The 18322-nt window shown below is 40.9% G+C and overlaps 1 protein-coding gene across 1 annotated transcript; it reads right to left on the reverse strand.

Annotated features, from left to right (window-relative positions):
- Positions 1-3448: 3448 nt before the first annotated feature.
- Positions 3449-4981, reverse strand: LOC133016074 (putative nuclease HARBI1). The gene is made up of 4 exons (XM_061083388.1): positions 4351-4981; positions 4157-4269; positions 3965-4076; positions 3449-3856 (listed from the first exon to the last, which is right to left on the reverse strand). The coding sequence occupies exons 1-4, from the start codon at positions 4781-4783 to the stop codon at positions 3486-3488; spliced, it is 1029 nt and encodes a 342-aa protein (XP_060939371.1). The 5' UTR covers positions 4784-4981; the 3' UTR covers positions 3449-3485.
- Positions 4982-18322: the final 13341 nt, after the last annotated feature.

The following is an 18322-nucleotide window of genomic DNA, read 5'->3' on the forward strand; positions in this document are numbered from 1 at the left end:
ATCACTTTCCATTTGCCAGCTGTCAACTATAATATATAAAGCCATTTCGTAGATTTAGTTTGCTCAGTTGTACAAAGACAATATGGGGCTTGGTTGTGTATCTCTAAGTTTGAAAATGGAATCATTCCCATGTTCTATTGAAACATATTTTATGTAAACTGCTAACTATAAAAGTTTGTAATCTGTGGTATACTGTGTTATTTTTTGTGAAATATCATTTCTAAATTAAAATGATTAAATAAAATTTTTGTTATTTGATCTATTTTGAGTGTGAGGGGAGATTGTGAACAGTGTTATTTTTTACTTCCTGCGCTGCAATATTATTGACCAGTGGACTACCGTCATGTGTTAGAAACACAACATTACCTTTGTCATTTAGGGCGAGAGGGTGGAGCAGTCCCAGTCTTTTCCATCTGCATGTCGAAGTGTCCTCGGGCAACATACTGAACCCCGACCTGCCCCTCATAAAAGTGCTGTGCTGTCAGAGCAGTTGATATTTGATTTTAAAGCCAGTGACAATGTTGTCCAACCGACACAGGCACCAGATCAGAAAGCATGTGATGTGACTTATTTGTGAAAAATATGAAACTAAACTGCTCAAATAGAAGTTCAGAGTTCAATAACTCTAAAAAAAAAGCTTTCACAAATCGCTTTATGATGGAGGTGATTCCAGACTCTGGTCAAGACCCAGCCATCATCTCTGCAGTGTAATTATTGGAATAAATGGTGTTCAGTGTAAAAGATAAATAATGGAACTGAAGGTAATGGGTTTTTTAAGCAGAGTCGAGACATGGGAAAGTTGTGAGCGGGATGAAAATACAGAAGGAATGCCCAAAATGAGCACATGTATGAGAATACAGAACAGACTATTTTTTACCTAACCTCTGAAAAAGCTCTGAGTCATTTAGCTATCCCCATGGTACCATTGGAGTTTTCTGCACTGGGCCACATTATAAAGTGTGTTACAATAAAGATCAAGAGAAATCTCACTGCATGAAATGGGAAAGTGCCAGGGGTTCTGGATCGTCAACTAATATTTATAAAGCTCATAAATGTATCCCCAACTTAACTCCCTGCATCAGGCTCTGGTTTTCATGCAGCTCAGCCCTTTAAGTACGGCCTCATGGCAAATGTATTTGTCATGTCTTACAGACTTATTTAGTCCATAAAATACACATTTATTGCTTTTAAACTATTTTGTGATGTAAATGGACAAAATAATTTGCAGATCATTTCAGTATGCCTGAGGCTCCAGAGATGTGATCTGCTGCCAGTGGTGGCTGGTGGGAGGTCAGCTCCTTTCATACAGCGAGTAACAGTGTGCATCAGGGACTCCTCGCTGCTGTTTCACATAGAGTCAATGCCACTGCACTGGATTTCATGCCTGTGTCTCTTGCCGTGGCACAAAAGAATTCAACTTTTGAATACGTCATTTACATTGTAAACTTCACTAAAGTGAAGTTAAAACTACCGTATTCCCTGGTAAATTGAAAAGGAACTGAATTTACGTTGCACTTTTATAATCTTAGCAACCGGTTATTCACCTTTTTCACCAAGTCATTTCCCTGGGTCCACATGGAGCCAATGCATGTTCTGTAGGCAGTTCTTTGTGTTTCAACAACCAAACAACTTGCTCTTTGTCAGAACAACTTGTTTCAGGGTGGCCCCAAGCCTCAGTCAGAGGCTTGGGGCGGGATTATCGTGACCATCAAGACCAACCAAAACTTTATTGCAATTGAGATCAGGGGCCCGTTTCACAAAGCAGGTTCAACAAACTCTGAGTTAAAACCTTAACTCTGGGTTGAGCAACTCTGAGCTGTCAAACTCTAAGTTTTCGGTTTCAGAACAGGTGATAACACTTAGTTCAATCAACTCAGAGTCAAGGTAACCCTGAGTGAAGCTTGTGCATGAGGATATAAAAAGCCTTCATCAATGGAACACAGATAACATGATTCACCATGGCAACAAGTGGTAAACAGCCTCGATCCTCCTACTTCTCCCCAGTGGAGTTGGAAATATTAATGACTGCGTATGCAGAAAGTGAGCATATATTTTTAAAAAGAAGCAATACTGTGGCAGCAGCAAAAGCGCGGGATCTTGCGTGGCAGGAAATTGCTGACCGAGTCAATGCGTCAGTATTAATTTGAGAAAAAAAAGAAATGTTTTGTCTTGAATGTTCCACTTATTCAACAATTATATTCCATATGTGTGTCTGTGAGCACAGGTGCAACCCAACAGGCACCAAACGGACTTGGCAGCAGCTAAAGATGAAATATAAAGAAAGTTGTGTTTTCTGTATGTATTTAAATTTGACCTCCATTATAGCCAACAGAAAAAAGGCTGAGGCCCGCAAAACAGGTGGCGGTCCACCACCACCACCTCTCACAGAGGCTGAAAAGATGGCCCTCAGTCAGAACAGTGGACGACCCATTGCTGAGGGCATCTCTGGGGGGAGTTCATCGGACCCACCCACGCCCCAGGTCACAGGGGCCTACATAAGAGGTAAGTTATTCAAATGAATGGCATGTACGTTAATCCTTTTTCTAGTGTTCGCTCAGTAATGGCCACCCATTCATCTTAGACACAACTTAGTTGGCACACTGATTTTTCTTGTAGCAGTAAGCTACAGTTCTTTGCAATTGGCTGCTTTTGCTTTCAGATATCAATCTATTTTAAGGTGACTCAGAGTTTGAAAAATTGTGTTTAAATTAGGTGGGGCACTTTTCTGGGTAATCATCAACTGTCCAATCTTCATTTTCTACCAGTTACTGATGGTGTAATCTGTCTCGTTGAGCCTTCTGCCATAACAGACCTCCATGCTGTTGTAAGTACTCTTAATATTCCACAGATTTTTCATAATTGGTAGAATATAACACACACATTCTGTTTCATTACAGGAGGATGATGAAGAAACCTTATCAGCTGCCACAGAGAGGGAAGATGCAGAGAGGCCTGCTGAAGTATACACCTTTTTTTTTTTTTAAATAACTTTGGCTCAGTTAATAGTGTTGTTCCACAATACAACTTGCAACTTCTTTCTCTCTAACAGAGCCATGCTGGAAATTACAATGGGGAAGAAGGTCCATCAACCTCCACAGCACAGCTTACCTCAGTAAGATGTTGTTCAGCATTGACCCACAACTTACAATGACACTAAATAGACATGGCACTGAAATTCAATGTCATTTATGTTCCTATAGCTCCCTGTGAAACAACTTTACAAGGTATATTTAGAATCTCAAATAAACAAATCACACCTAGAAATGGAGCAAATAAGGCTGCAGATCACCAAAACAGAAAAGGAAATACAACTGCTGGACCATCAGTTAAAGGTGGGTGACGTGCCCACAGGTGGATGTTTTTTAATTGTTTCAACAACAAAGGATTAACAACTGTACAAAATTTTTCCTTCTAGGAAATAAAGAAGACCTCATAAAATGAGATGCATATTGTCGTTCTTGAACATTGGGGAGGTGATGGGTCAGTTAGAAATGATTGACACATATCATGTCTCTAACAGCTCTTCCATCTCGTGTATCAGCAGGGGGGGTATGATTAATACCTGGATCACAGGGGGAAAGAGTAGGACATTGTTCTCCTCTAATAGTGGCAATGTTGTGGAGAACCACACATGCCACTATAATGTCACAAGCTCTCTCTGGGGTGACCCTGAGCCTACGGAGGCACTGGAACCGGGCCTTGAGTATCCCGATGGTCATCTCCACTCTGGCTCGTGTCCTGCAGTGAGCCAAGTTGTAGTGTCGCTGTGGGCCAGGCTCAGGGTCAGGGTAAGGGGTCAGCAGATAGCGCTGGCAGGGGTACCCTCTGTCTCCGAGTAGGTAACCATCAAACTCTACTATGATAATACAAGATACAGTTTGTTTCAGTTGCAATAGGAGGAAACAAAATATTTGATCATAGGATATAACTATATACTGTATATAAATTATATATATAAACTCACCACCGGCAAATCTGGCACTCAGTGTCGACTCACGAAACATTCGTGAGTCATGCACAGACCCAGGCCACTTCGCTTCCACATTGTTAATCATGTGGGCTCCATCACATATGATCTTCACAGTGGAGAACAGTAATTAGCTGTATGGTGTAGTGTATTTAATTTGGAATGTTAAAGGCTACTATTTAGGCCTACCTGCACATTAATGCTGTGGACAGATTTCCTATTCACATAATCTCCTTCATTTATTGAAGGAGCGATGATAGGAATGTGAGTGCCATCTATGCAGCCAATCACACCTGGAAACCCTAAAATATATCAAATTGACTGATTAGTGCTTCAAGTCTCAAAGCTTTATGACATAAATGAATTACTGCTTAGACTGATACCTGCAATTCTGTGGAACTCTTCTTTGAGAAGTCTGGTGGGTCTGTGACTTGGGAACACTACAAACGTGCATAGTAGCCGTTTCAGTGCAAGTGTCACATTTCGGACAGCTCGACAGACAGTTGCCTTGGACACATGCTCTGCATCACCGACGTTATACAAAAAACTGCCGTTGGCAAAAAAACGAAGTGCAATACAAAGAATTTGCTCAGAACTGAGAGCATGTCCACGATGCGTCATGTGAGCGATGTGAGGGCTGAGAATATCGTTTATATAAATTATAGATGATGCAGAGAAACGGAAACGCTCAAACAGATACTCATCAGGGAATGATAAAACATCCAATCGGGGTCTAATAATCCTCTCCCGGTGGAGATGTCTGCGGAGTATCTGCGCCTCGACATCAACTGGCTCTTCAATAAAAGGACACGCCATGTCTGCCACTGCCTTCAGTCTGCAGGCTTCAACTTAAGAGCAGGAGAAACTCGGGGTTAGTTGAAGAAAACCTGCCAGCGAGCAGGTTAGGTTCACGGAGTATGTTGCCAGGGTAACTGACTCAGAGTAAAGCTGAACTGGCTTTGTGAAACTGAAAAACCAGAGTTTCCCTCATCTCAGGGTTAACTAACTCAGAGTTTTCACTAAACCTGCTTTGTGAAACGGGCCCCTGATCTCACTTTACTGCTCTGTGTGCAAAACATGACATTTGTGTTGGTGAAGAGAAAAACATGTTGTTTTTATCCAGTCTGAGTTTACAGATGTTTCTGATGACACAGTGGGTGTGTGAGTGTGTGTGTGTGTGTGTGTGTGTGAGAGTGTGTGTGTCGGTATTAGTCTGTGTGTTAGCACGAGAGAGAGAGAAAGAGAGTGAGCTGAGTCAGTAGGAGCTGAATAGGTGAATGAATGCACAGCTATGAAGAAAGATTTTAAAAATTTAAGAAAAGCATTATTCATTATGTAGTAATCAGCGTTGATATTGTGGCGATGATTACAAATAAATGAATGTTTAAACTGTAGCAGGTCAGTCTGTGCACGTCTGATTGTCAGTGCAGGAGAGAGAGAGAGAGAGAGAGAGAGAGAGAGAGAGAGAGAGAGAGAGAGAGAGAGAGAGAGAGAGAGAGAGAGAGAGAGAGAAGGTAGTCGCCAATCGCTCTTTGTGAACTCTGTGGCTCATTCCATCCTGCTGTAAACTAGTGTGAACTTGGCTTTACACTACAAATCACACTTACTCATAAACCCAATCATTCACACAGCCCTTCTATATGCCAAAATGTTCTATCACACATCATTCACCCTCTGATCGTCTTTTGCTGATTTAGTCGGCTCACTGGATGGTTCTTTACTCGCTCCAGACTGTTTTGTTTAAAATTCTCAGGAAATGAGAAGTTAAAAAACATTTCTCAAGCCAGCCCGTCTGACACCAACAATCCTGTCATAATCTATTCATGGTTCTGATGTTGCTTGTAATTAGCGACTCCGCCTCTTCCACATGAACATGCTTGTAGCTGAATAAGAAAACACAGAGTTAAATGAACTGAGACAGATGACAACCAGCTTTATAATAAAATGGAAGATTCAGTGAAACAAGATAATGAACAGATATTCTGAATATGTTGAACTTGTCTTGTGGTACAATAGGCTGGTGTTTCCCAAAAAGCACCTGTGTCTTTGTGCTGCTGGATAGTAACAGTTTTCATGCTCATAGGAAATAACCATAATGTAATTATATCACTCAGTATTTTTCCCACAAAGTAAAGTTGGTGGTGGAAAAACTTTCCTATTAATTATTCATTTTTCCAACTGTCCTCCTTTGGTACTATACAAACATTAAATGGAAAAACTAATCTTTTACCCAAACAGAAAAATAGTTTGAATCTTTAGCTGTTCAAATGCAAATCACAAGACAAAGGCAACACCCAAATGATATAATGGCATAGCGCATTCTGTGTTGACTCACTAAACACTTGCTCATGAATGACATGTGGTGAATTACAAGGGAGAGTGTCACTCTCAGTGTAACGGAACAGAACTTGGTGCCCAGATCCATATTTACAAGGTGCAACACCCAGCCTGTAGGGCACAACGTGTTCTGTTCTCTTCCTGCACTTCACTGTACTCACAGGGTAAATACACTTTTTTATTAGGGCCCGAGCACCAACCGGTGGAGGGCCCTATTGAAATTGAAATGTTTATTATTAGGGCCCGAGCACCTCCGGTGGGAGGCCCTATTGAAATTGATAAGATTATTATTAGGGCCCGAGCACCTCCGGTGGGAGGCCCTATTGAAATTGAAAGGATTATTCTGAGCGTAGTGAGAGGGCTTTTTGAGGGCTTTCCCATGCTCAAAAACTTTCTAAAGTTTGCAGTAAATTACACCGCGTTCCACATTATTATGCAGATTACACTTTGCTCAGATCTTCCTAAATAGTAATGCACAGCCAGTCAGTATATTTTTCAAGTCATCAACTGTTAGAGTATAATTCAAATTTTATTGAACAAACCTCCCAATGATAACAGTATTTTTTTCAAAAATAAAAAACTCAAAATGCAGTGTTCCAAATTATTATGCAGAGTCTCTTAGTTTCTGAGTTTCAAGATATTTTATAGGTTGTAAAGAACTAAAAATTGTCATTTGTTGAATTTGCAGCATTAAGAGGTCATATTTACTGAAATCAAATAAAGGTTTTAATCAAAAACATCTTAACAGGTCAAGTTACATGTCAACATAGGACCCCTTCTTTGATATCACCTTCACAATTCTTGCATCCATAGAACTTGTGAGTTCTTTGATAGTTTCTGCTTTAATGTCTTTGCAGGATGCCATAATAGCCTCCCAGAGCACCTGCTTGGATGTGAACTGCCTTCCACCCACATAGATATTTTGCTTGATGATGCTCCAAAGGTTCTCAATAGGGTTAAGGTCAGGGGAAGATGGGGGCCACACCATGAGTTTCTCTCCTTTTATGCCCATAGCAGCCAATGCCCCAGAGGTATTCTTTGCAGCATGAGATGGTGCATTGTCATGCATGAATATGATTTTGCTTTGGAAGGCACGGTTCTTCTTTTTGTACCACGGAAGAAAGTGGTCAGTCAGAAACTCTACGTACTTTGCAGGTCTCTACGTACTTTACGTACTTTACTTACTTCACCAACCATCCTCTACTCCATCCATCAGGACCATCAAGGGTTGCACGGCACTCATCGGTAAACAAAACAGTTTGGAACTTAGTCTTTAAGTAGTCCTGAGCCCACTGCAACCTTTTTTGCTTGTGAGCTTGGTTTAGAGGAACGAATAACAGGTTTAAGGACACTTGCAAACCTCTTGAGCATCCTTCATCTTGAAGTTAGAAAGACTCCAGAGGCACCAGCGGCTTCAAACACCTGTTTGCTGCTATTCAATGGCATTTTAGTGGCTGCCCTCCTAACCCTACGCATTTGTTTGGCAGAAATCTTCCTTATTTTGCCTTTGTCTGAACGAACCCGCTTGTGCTGTGAATCAGTGACAAATTTCTTCACCGTCCGATGATCACGCGCAATTCTTTTGGAAATATCCAATGTTGTGATACCTTGACCAAGGAATTGCACTATTTGCTGCTTTTCAGCAGCACAGAGATCCTTTTTCTTCCCTATTTTGCCTGAAACATGTAGCTTGCTTAATAATGTGGAACATCCTTCTTAAGTAGTTTTCCTTTGATTGGGCTCACCTGGCCGACTAATTATCACAGTTGTCTGAGATTGATTTCAATCATCCAAATAGCCCTGAGACTCAATACCATCCATGAGTTTAATTCAAAAACTAAAATATGAATGTTTTTGACCCTTATATCCAATTTGCATAATAATGTGGAACGCGGTGTAGAAAGTGGTGGAAATTGACGTATTCTGGAGTAATTTGAAATTGGCGTTGCAAAATAGCTCTACAGCGCCACCTACGGAAAGCCCCCTCAGTTAGCTTTAACCGATCCTCACGAAAATATAGACAATTGTGTATCATGACCAGACTCACAAGAAAGCCTCTTGGAGCATTATGAAAAACGCAACAGGAAGTCCGCCATTTTGGATTTAACTTCGGTGTTCAAGGTTCAATCTCCCTCAAACTACATGTGTGTCAACAGCCCCCCCCCCTGAAAGCTGTCAGATGGGTTTAAGGAATGGGCGTGGCAAAATAACTGACTAGCGCCCCCTAAAGGGCAGCCCTGGCACTATGATTGGCCTACAGCTACGAAAATCGACGGGGACATGTGTCTTTTCATGACAAAGAAATAAGTCTCTTGGATAGATATGCTAGAGTAAACAGGAAGCCCGCCATTTGGCTTTTTGAGGGCTTTCCCATGCTCAAAAAGTTTCTAAACTTTGCAGTAAGTTAGAAATGTGTGAAAATGGCCATATTCTGTAGGATTTGGAAATAGGCGTGGCAAAATAGCTCAATAGCGCCACCTACGGATAAGCCCCTCATTTAGCATTCACCGATCCTCACAAAAAAAATACCCAGTTGTGTATCGTGAAAGAAATAAGTCTCTTGGATACATATGCTAGAGTAAACAGGAAGCCCGCCATTTTGGATTTGGTGGCCATTTTGGCCATATTCAGCATATTTACTTTGACATACTTGTCGTAGGGCTTTCATCACATCAACTTAAAATTTAGATGAGTGTCTTCACAAGAAGATGGAGATCTACAGTTATTTGAACTTTAACATTTCGTCATTCCATGTAACCGTGGCCTGGCGTCAAAGTTTGATAACACGCCATCGAAACACGAGCTTCTGTATCTCAGGCATATTTGGTTCAATCAACTCCAAACTAGGCATGTAAGACAAGAGTCACGACCTGATGACATCTACAAAGACACCACGACTTAAAACCACAGCGCCACCTGCTGGCTACAGGAAGTGAAGCGTTTATCCTTGCCGCTGTGCAGAAAAACGCATGCAACGCGGAGACGAGCGCTTGCTCATCGAACGCTGTCTCCGACCGCAACAGACTTGGAACGCAAGTGTGCTCGGGCCCGTTAGTGCTACAACGTAGCCCTAGTTTATTCTTATTTTTTTAGAATGCATAATGCAATTCAGCTGTCTTTCCTGACTTCTACTTTGCTTCAAGCAATTGTTTGAGGAAGGATTAAGCCCTGTGTACCATTTAGGATTATTTAAATAAAATTTGAAATTTGTATTCAGTTTTTGTATTTGTATTCAAGTGCTTTTTTCATTTGCCACAATAGCGGGTGAAATAATGATCTGTATAATAAAATTGTTGGTCCCCTATTTTCAATATTCTATGAAAATGCTGGATAGAAAAATGGAAAATGGAAAATCTGAAAATATGAATTACTTTTATCTAATTAATGCCTTGAGTTTAGGAGGAAAGAATCCCATCACCAGGCCCATTTCACATTTGTGCAATAAATATTTAATTCATGACTAAGTGTTCCTGACTCAAATGCCTCCATACAGCTGCTGTGGTGCCATCCAAGTGTCCGTAAGCCCTGACATTTAAATTTGACCCGAAATGGTGTAATTTATTTTTTGCCTAAATCTCCTCTGATATCCTCCTCCAGAGCCGCGTTCACGTTCGCACACAGATCACACACAAGCTCCCGCCCAGGGGCATGTGTGCGGTAGCATAGAAAATGGTCCATAGTTGTCAATTCCTGTGGAGAGCTATCGCAGGTTGCTCCTTCCTGCAGCAGTAAGCCTGTACTACCAGCCCTGCTCCCTCACTGTATACATATTCTCACACATAATTTAAATCTTTACACTGAATATATTAGTTTAAATACATTCATATTTTTCTATATTTTTTATATTCCTTACACTTAAGTATTGTATGTTACTTACGACTTACTGACACCTTAGTTATCCCCTAACCCCCTGTGACGGTATATGGACTCTTTCAGGAGGTAACACTGCTAATGATTTGGATCGAGACGCATATGTTGATTGATTATCTCATCTTCCAGGAGTTGCCTTCATTCAAGAATTCAATAAAAAAAAGAAATTTATTGAAGAACAACAGTGGTTTTTGGTTTGGGAAGGGGCCAATTTAGCCTTGAGACACAGCGTTTTCAGCTACTGACATGACTCCTCTGTTTCGACATGTTAAACTGAGAAGACACAAAAGGTTGATTCACACAGGATGGTAATTGTGGTTTGCAGATTCTACGAAATCTGATGCTCAATGAAGACAACTGGAAAATGTTGCAGATAGACCTAACCCTAACCCTCCACAAGGGTTAGGACAAGGGTTAGGAAAGCGCAGTCCCATATTTAATGACATGCATGGAGGAATGTTTCAATGGACTCCAGGAAAAAGTGACATTGTCGAGTTGACTCAAACTCGACCACACGCACGATGTCTCCTCATCGTTCCAATCTTCAAATGATTTTTTTGTATCAAAATTTTAAACAATGGGGGTCTCCAAGGAACAGCCAACAATACATTTATAAGTTGTGCTTATAATACTTATACTTACTTAAAATAATTTCAGGTCAATACAGTATTGCAACTTTTTTATCAATTAAATTGGTTCTTTCCTCATATCACTGTCTGATCTATCCTGAGGATCCATAACAGAACTGAACATGGTCGAAGGCCAAGGCAAATCAAACCAATTCATTTGAGAGCGAAATGGAAACAATTACAATAAAAGTCTATGCTTCATTAGTGAGCTTTTATACTTTTAACGGATAGATATGCTGTAGATACAACTTCTCTCATTCTTCGCGGCCCACACCCAGAACTCTCCCACCTCCATGTTTACGGTCAGCCAATGTTACTGAACCCCATCTGATCCAAATAATTTTATTTTGGTTTCAAAATGCCAATAGTCAGGCTCCCTTCCATGGTCTTTGTCAAAACTAAGTAGTTTTGTGCAGTTTTCTGAACAAACATCCTAAGACCATGTATTGTCCATCACAATGTCACTGAAACCCATATTTCCATTCAAAATCATTTCACCAAGTCGGATGCACCTAATAATCATCTATTTCTCAATGCAAGGTTTTGGATGGCACCTGCATCTATTATCTGTGTTGGTAGTATGGCTCTTGCTTTACCTCTTAACCACTGCTGCAGCTTTGTTTACGTTCTATTGGCTGCTGATGCTCTTCCTACCTCTTCTGTATGAAGTCTCACAATTTGTTTTAGTAAATTCCTCACCATGCGGAGCCATATTACATTAGACACAACCCAGACCAAAGCAGTGAAGACTGCAGTGTTCACACACTCGATTATAGCCTTGTTCATTCAATGAACCTCAAATGGAAATCATAAATGTCACTGTGATCAAAAGTGGAATTACTTGGGTTGCAATGAGGTTGTTCTTTTCAGCCCAAATAAAAATTTGTTAGATCAAATACCTTAATCTTCAACATAAAAATGATCCAACTAGTGTATGATGAGAGTTTTGACTCATTCATTGTTTCAGTGATATTGCAAAGGTACAGTGAACAGTCTTTCTTGGCTGCTGCTCAATTGAAGCTTAGCTCTCATCTTGGCTCTCTTCCCTTACAGTAGCTACTGGAACCTGAGCTTATCAACACACTTCTAGACTGACACAAGTAATGAGACTGTCACTAATGGCATACAAGCTTTTCTGAGGTTGCGGCAACACGCAGGTTATTTTCAGGAGAGACTCACTTCTCACAAAGTTACACAGGTGCAGTTAGCTAATTTATTTAGTGAAGCACAGAAGAACAGCTACTGAACAATCTTAATTCATATAATTATTATGGGTGTGCTCACCTCATCATGGATTAGGGATGGAAGATAGAGCTGAGGGACAGGTCTCTAAACTTAAGAAGTCTGGCTGGGACCCAGATTGGCTTAATGTTCCCTAATCCAAGTCTTGATTGCTCCATACTTCAAATATCAAGTATACAACTACATAGAGCAGGCCTGTGCACTGAGCACAAGTCTATAATGAAGTGTAAAAAAATGATATATATATATATATGTTCAATGTTGCTCACACCACAATAGAGTCACAAAGCTAAAAGAATGTGACTACATGCGTCCCAGAAAACCAACTCCTAAAGGGTACACCTGGACCTGCACAATTGACTTAGGCCTGGACAAAACTGGGTATGTGTGCAGTGCGTGATGGCTGTGTCATTGATCTGCTGTGTCACACATGTGAGAAACGCCTGAGATGTACGGCTCACTGTTGCTGCTCCAACCTGATAACTTGGGAGGCAAAATGAAAAGCAAGAAGCTCTATGACCAACAAGTGCCGCTCAAGCATCTTGTGTGGCCCTGGCATTAGGAAGCTTTCACAGCTTGTTATGTAAAGACTTCCTGACTTTTCAGTTTAGTCAGGGCCAATTTTCTGTGTAAATATTTCTTTACACAGAAAATATTTTTTCATATTAAAAGGTCAGTGTAACCTTTACTTTTGACAACTAAAACCCAGTAACATGAGGTCATTGTGACCTTGACCTTTGAACCCTAGCAGTTCATTTTTGAGATCAAGTAATTCTCCAAATCAGTCCCATTCTCCCCTTCATGCACAGACAGGGGCAGTTAAGGGTTATGTGTCTTGTCCACAGACCCTTCGAAGTGCAGACTGGAGCAGCAGCGCCTCGTGGTGCTGGAGCATCGCCTCTACCTTCTCCAGGCGATCCATCGGCGTGTGCGCTGGGTCCATGTCTGGCCAGATTGTACTGTCACGGGTATGGTGAGGACCCAAATGCAGCACAGGCAGACGAGATCTTAATTGGTAATGAACTTTATTTGTCACTGCAGTCTTAAACAGTTCTTAACAGTGGCAGGGTGAAAAGTCTTTGTTCCCAGTGATCTTCAGCGAGATCTGGCAAGGAGTGAGTCTGGTGTTGCTGAGTGGAGGCAAGGTCCACAGCAGGAGGATTACCTAGATGCAGACAGGATCAGTGGTGAGCTGTGTAGCAGGCCGGAGCAGGTAGCAAGCAGGTAGCAAGCAGGTAGCAGGCAGATAGCAGGCAGATAGCAGGTAGCAGGCCGGAGCAGGTAGCAGGCAGGTAGCAGGCAGATAACAGGCCGGAGCAGGTAGCAGGCAGGTAGCAGGCAGATAACAGGTAGCAGGCCGGCGAGAGAAATGCTGGAGGTCAGGCATTTACGCAAGACAATCTGGCACTGAAGCAGAGACAGGAGCAGGCTTATATGCAGCCAGGGCTGTCACAGGTGTGGAGAGTTGGCCTGATGAGGGGGCGTGGCTAACAGGTAGAGTGGAGCAGAGACAGAGGAGTGGAAAAATACCAGCAGACAGGAGATGAGCAGACTGTGACAGCCGGGGGTTGAACCTACCTTCTCCTGATTGGTGAACAACCACAATTTCCACACCCAAAATCCATACAGTCTCTAATAAGTGTCTGCTGCGACTGGTGTATCAGTTCCTGTTGATATAATATCACTCCTACAGCCTACATCATGTCACGTCAATTGAAATTACATCACATCATATAATTTGGAATAGTAGCAGATTCCAGATAAAAGTGAGAAATCTAATAATACTCACTTTGTTTACCATTGACGCTTTTAAAGGCTTTGGTTTAGAATTCGTGAATTTTTTATTTATTATCAAAACAAGTCTACATTTACAAATTTAATAGGTATCAAGCAGATGTCATGCTTGATACCTCAGAAAGTCAAAAACATCAACCCTGCCAATACATCAGTGGGGTTTGCTCAGGTGAAACCAAAAATAAAGTAATTGCCTGTATTGGCGTATGTTGCTTCAGTTATTGTTGAGATTCAAATAAAAAGTTCATAAACAAAACTGATAGTATTTAAGGGTTGTTTTGTATTGTGCTTCAGGTGGCTCTGTTAAGTTTGATCTATTAACTCAATACATCTTATCGGTAACTTTTAACTGCTGTTTCATTTACTGCAAAGCCCTGTACTTAACTCTCGCCCACCACTATACCAGATGTCAGAAGGTTTATATTTAGCTCATGAGTGCATTAGTATGACACTCCCATGATTTTACTCTGCTGTGGTGACGTTTCACGCTCAGCTCGCTCTCATTGGCTGAACTTATCTATCAGATCCAATTATTGTAAATATCAGACTTGTTTGATACGATTTGAGATCAGGGAGGCTCTGACTCAATCTGTAGCATTAAGAATATTTTGTAAACCCTCAATTGAGGTTTATTGGGCAGATAATCTGCACCAGCTGACCTCCAGTCAGGAAAGCCCCCGCAATTGTCAGAAGGAGTAAATTGGGTCTTCAATCAGCCTGATTGTTCCTTAGTGTGCAGCAGCTTTTACTGAACAACAATGCTCTATACTTCGTCTGGATGATACAGGAAAGTTTTTGAGACCAATTGATTTCTCTGCTGCCCCATGTGGCCAAAAGAGGGAAACACCAACAGTTAGTTTTCCCTGTCACTAAAGCCAGACCATCCCTAGGCTTTCATAATATATTGTATTGTTATAAATAAACAAACTACATATAAATGAATACATATACAAGTCTTTTAAAGGAAATGTTTCATATATTTATTTAATGGCCAAATTCATTATCACCTACAACTTGGATTTGTTTTAGTGCAATTTATGGTCACAAGTCAATGTGAAGTACAAGTCCATTGTGAACCAGGACTTTACAGCTTTTACCAGACAGTGAGCAGAACATATACAATATACTACAATAGCCTTCTCATGCCATAACATGACAGTGATTGGGGAGTAGATTACTGAGGCTGAACTACATTACACCTTAGAACATTACCAGACAGGGTACGCTCACTGAAATAAAATAAAAAACACATAGTCTGTGACACACCTTTTCATATCTGTCCAATCTGATTGTTTAGATTGTATTTGTCCAGCTTAAGAGAGATCTGTGTCTGGTATTTTTTTTTCTTGATTTGAATCTGATGTTACCAGTACAAGAAAATATAAGGGATTAAACAAGTCTTTCACCCTCTTGGGGACATGGATGGATGTCCATGACAATCCAATCTATAAACTTAAAGCTATTGAGGTCTGGACCAAAGTAGTCTAAAACATGAAATCTATATTCTATCTATTAAGTCAAATCTCTTTCCATAATCAGTATCACTATTACGCTCCTGGAAGGAAATAGTGTCACGTAAATATTTGGAAGCATTGTTTGTGTGAACTGACCCTATAAGTCCTCATAACCAGCTTCAGAAGCGTGATAGCAAAAGTAGCTACAAAAGTACAAAAAGACATTTAATCACTCTAATGGCTTTTAATGATGCCCTGTAATGTGTTCGTTTTTGGGGGAATCCCAGACAAGACAGGCATGTTGCTTCACTGACATCATGTACAGAGCAGTGTTGTTCTGGGCAAGGCAACTGAAATATTATTTTTCCAGATATTTTTTTTCTCATAATTAACTCAATGATGATGCCATAGTGACACTGAAAAGATGGCCTGCCGTTGGTGGTGAGTTCATGACCAGAGCATGATGGGGATGGTGTTTTTTCTGCCTCATGGGGAGGCCTTTGATGTCAAAGTTCCTACAGTGCCGCCAATCTAGGATGTTGACGTGGGGAAAGACAAAGAGAGAAGTTGACTATAAGAGTAACAAGCCATATTAGTCACAAGTGCCTGGGCTAGTTTCTCACCAGGAAAAACCACATCTCTCGCCAGAATCCTCTTTTCCAATGAGTTTATCCAGAGCAACTCAAACACCCACGGGCCACAAAGCTGCTGGACTCACTGAGGCTACATTCACACACAAATTCATGCTCAGCTTTGTGGAACTAGAAATATCCTATACCTTGGAGCTGTTGAATAGACAAAAACTTATAATTTTATTTGCAAAATATTTTTGTTACAGTCCTCTGACTATTGGCTGCCTTAAGGTGGTGTCCTAGATAGTGTCAAATTAGTTGTTTGGCTTTCTTTCCATGGTTGGGTGTTATTGCTTATGTTGGCTCAATCCACCAATAATATTGTTTATTAAAACTAGCTGCCACTAACGCAGGGAAATTATGGCACGGTTTACTGATTTGCAGATGATGTGGTTCTTTAGGATTCATCAGACGGCGTCTGGGGTGAGAGTCAGCACATCTCACGCCTGGGCCACACTCAGTGCACTTGCAGCATGTAACGGCTGTGTCGCTGATCTGCTGTGTCTCCTGTGCATCTGTTGTTCCCACTGGGAGTGAGTCTGCTGTTTGCCTGCTGCGGAGCTGCTTCTGACAGCCCTATATTTTCAAAGTTATTGTTTGGCTTTGAAATTGGCCATAAATTATTTGTTTAAACAAATAAATGGATGAAGTCAACTGATACACTCAAATACTTTTACTTTGAAACGAATAAATCTCACATAGCCCGTGTGTCTGTTCTGTTCTTAGTAAAGTTTTTAATCCTGAAAACCCAGCTACAAACATTCAACATCTTTAGTAGGACTTAACTAAAGCTTAAACAAATTCCCATCGTCACCGTGACTGTTTGATTGTGTTTTGGACTTATTAACAAGCAGCTTCCTATAATAGAACTGATCTATCACACAGGCATGTGATCAATATACGTCCTGGACACTTTCCACTGGAAGTTTTCTGGGCAAGTCCAACTAACAGGAGAACCTGACACACCAGGGAAATGATATGTTCTTTTTGAATGTGCTGTTGCTAAGCAAAGGGAAGACTGGACTATTTATGTTAACCTCCTGCCACCATGTCCTAACTCAGGATAAGTGAACAAATTGATGGATGCCTTATTGTCATAGCAACATAGAAAGATGAGGTGTGAATATTCAAGATTCTTAATTGCATTAGTCTGCTAAAGTCTAAATTTGATTATTATTATTATCACCTTCTCACAGTCTTAAAGTGCTCGGAGGGTAAAGAGATGAACAACAGCCCACAGAGAGTCTAGAAGCATACCTCTTTGACAGGAACAATAAGTGAATCCACAAAAGACAGATCTCCCCATTTTGTACCAAGATCAAGGGACTTAAGGGTAACAAGCATTACCTAAATATGACCAATTAATTTTAAAAGCTTTGCCATAATGTCCTCACTTAATTAAGTAAAACAGTTTCACAGGGGATTTCTAGTTGTTTTGAAAGGATGCAAAGGAATGTCGTCCTGTTAATAAATGGTAAATGGATTTGTATTTATATAGCGCTTTTCTAGTCTGATGAAGACCACTCAAAGCGCTTTACAGTACAGTTTCACATTCACCCGTCACTCACACATTCATACAGTGCATCTACTTGCAGCACTTTGTTATTCTATGGGGGGCTATTGAGGGTTCAGCATCTTGCTCAAGGACACTTCGGCATGCAGATGGTTCAGACTGGGATCGAACCGCCGACCTTGAGGTTGGAGGACGACCACTCTACCCCTCAGCCACAGCCGCCCATAATAGGTAAAGGGCAGTTATAAACTTATTTTGTTTTCATTCGGAGGACTTGTTGAGCCAACATGGATGTTCTACAGTGGCAGAAATTTCCAATGTTAATCAGGGCTTGAGAATGCTATATTCTTACAAAGAGCTTTTCAGCCAGTACATTCATAGGAGTGGGGGATGGAGCCATAGTATCGATAACCCACTGACACACTCCGAGACCAACTGTCAGTCAGTCTCAGATGTCAATCATGATGTTTCAGCTCATCAAAACCAAACTTCTCAGAACTTTGAACACTTGAACATACATTTGATTACAACCAGATTCAAAGGACAGAAATTATTTGAAGTTTACTTTGACTTTTTAATATGGTCCAATTCACTGACATAGAGAAGGCCGTGTTAATGACTTACACTGCAGCTAGCCATCGGGTACGATCAAAATGCATTGGCTTCTCTTTTGTAGAGTAGTCATGTCGGCCATCTGTATATACAGCCTATGGTCCAAACACACATGATCAGAGTGGAAAATACAGCATACATTTTTTAACAGAGCTACGCTGAAGAGCATAAAATGTTGGGCATTGTCTGGAGTGGTGGTGGAGAATCACAAGCAAAACTAGAATCTCCTTGCCTCCGCCAACCGGTGCATATTTCTACATACTTTACATACC

This window comes from Limanda limanda, chromosome 12, assembly GCF_963576545.1.
Source record: "Limanda limanda chromosome 12, fLimLim1.1, whole genome shotgun sequence".
Taxonomy (NCBI): domain Eukaryota; kingdom Metazoa; phylum Chordata; class Actinopteri; order Pleuronectiformes; family Pleuronectidae; genus Limanda; species Limanda limanda.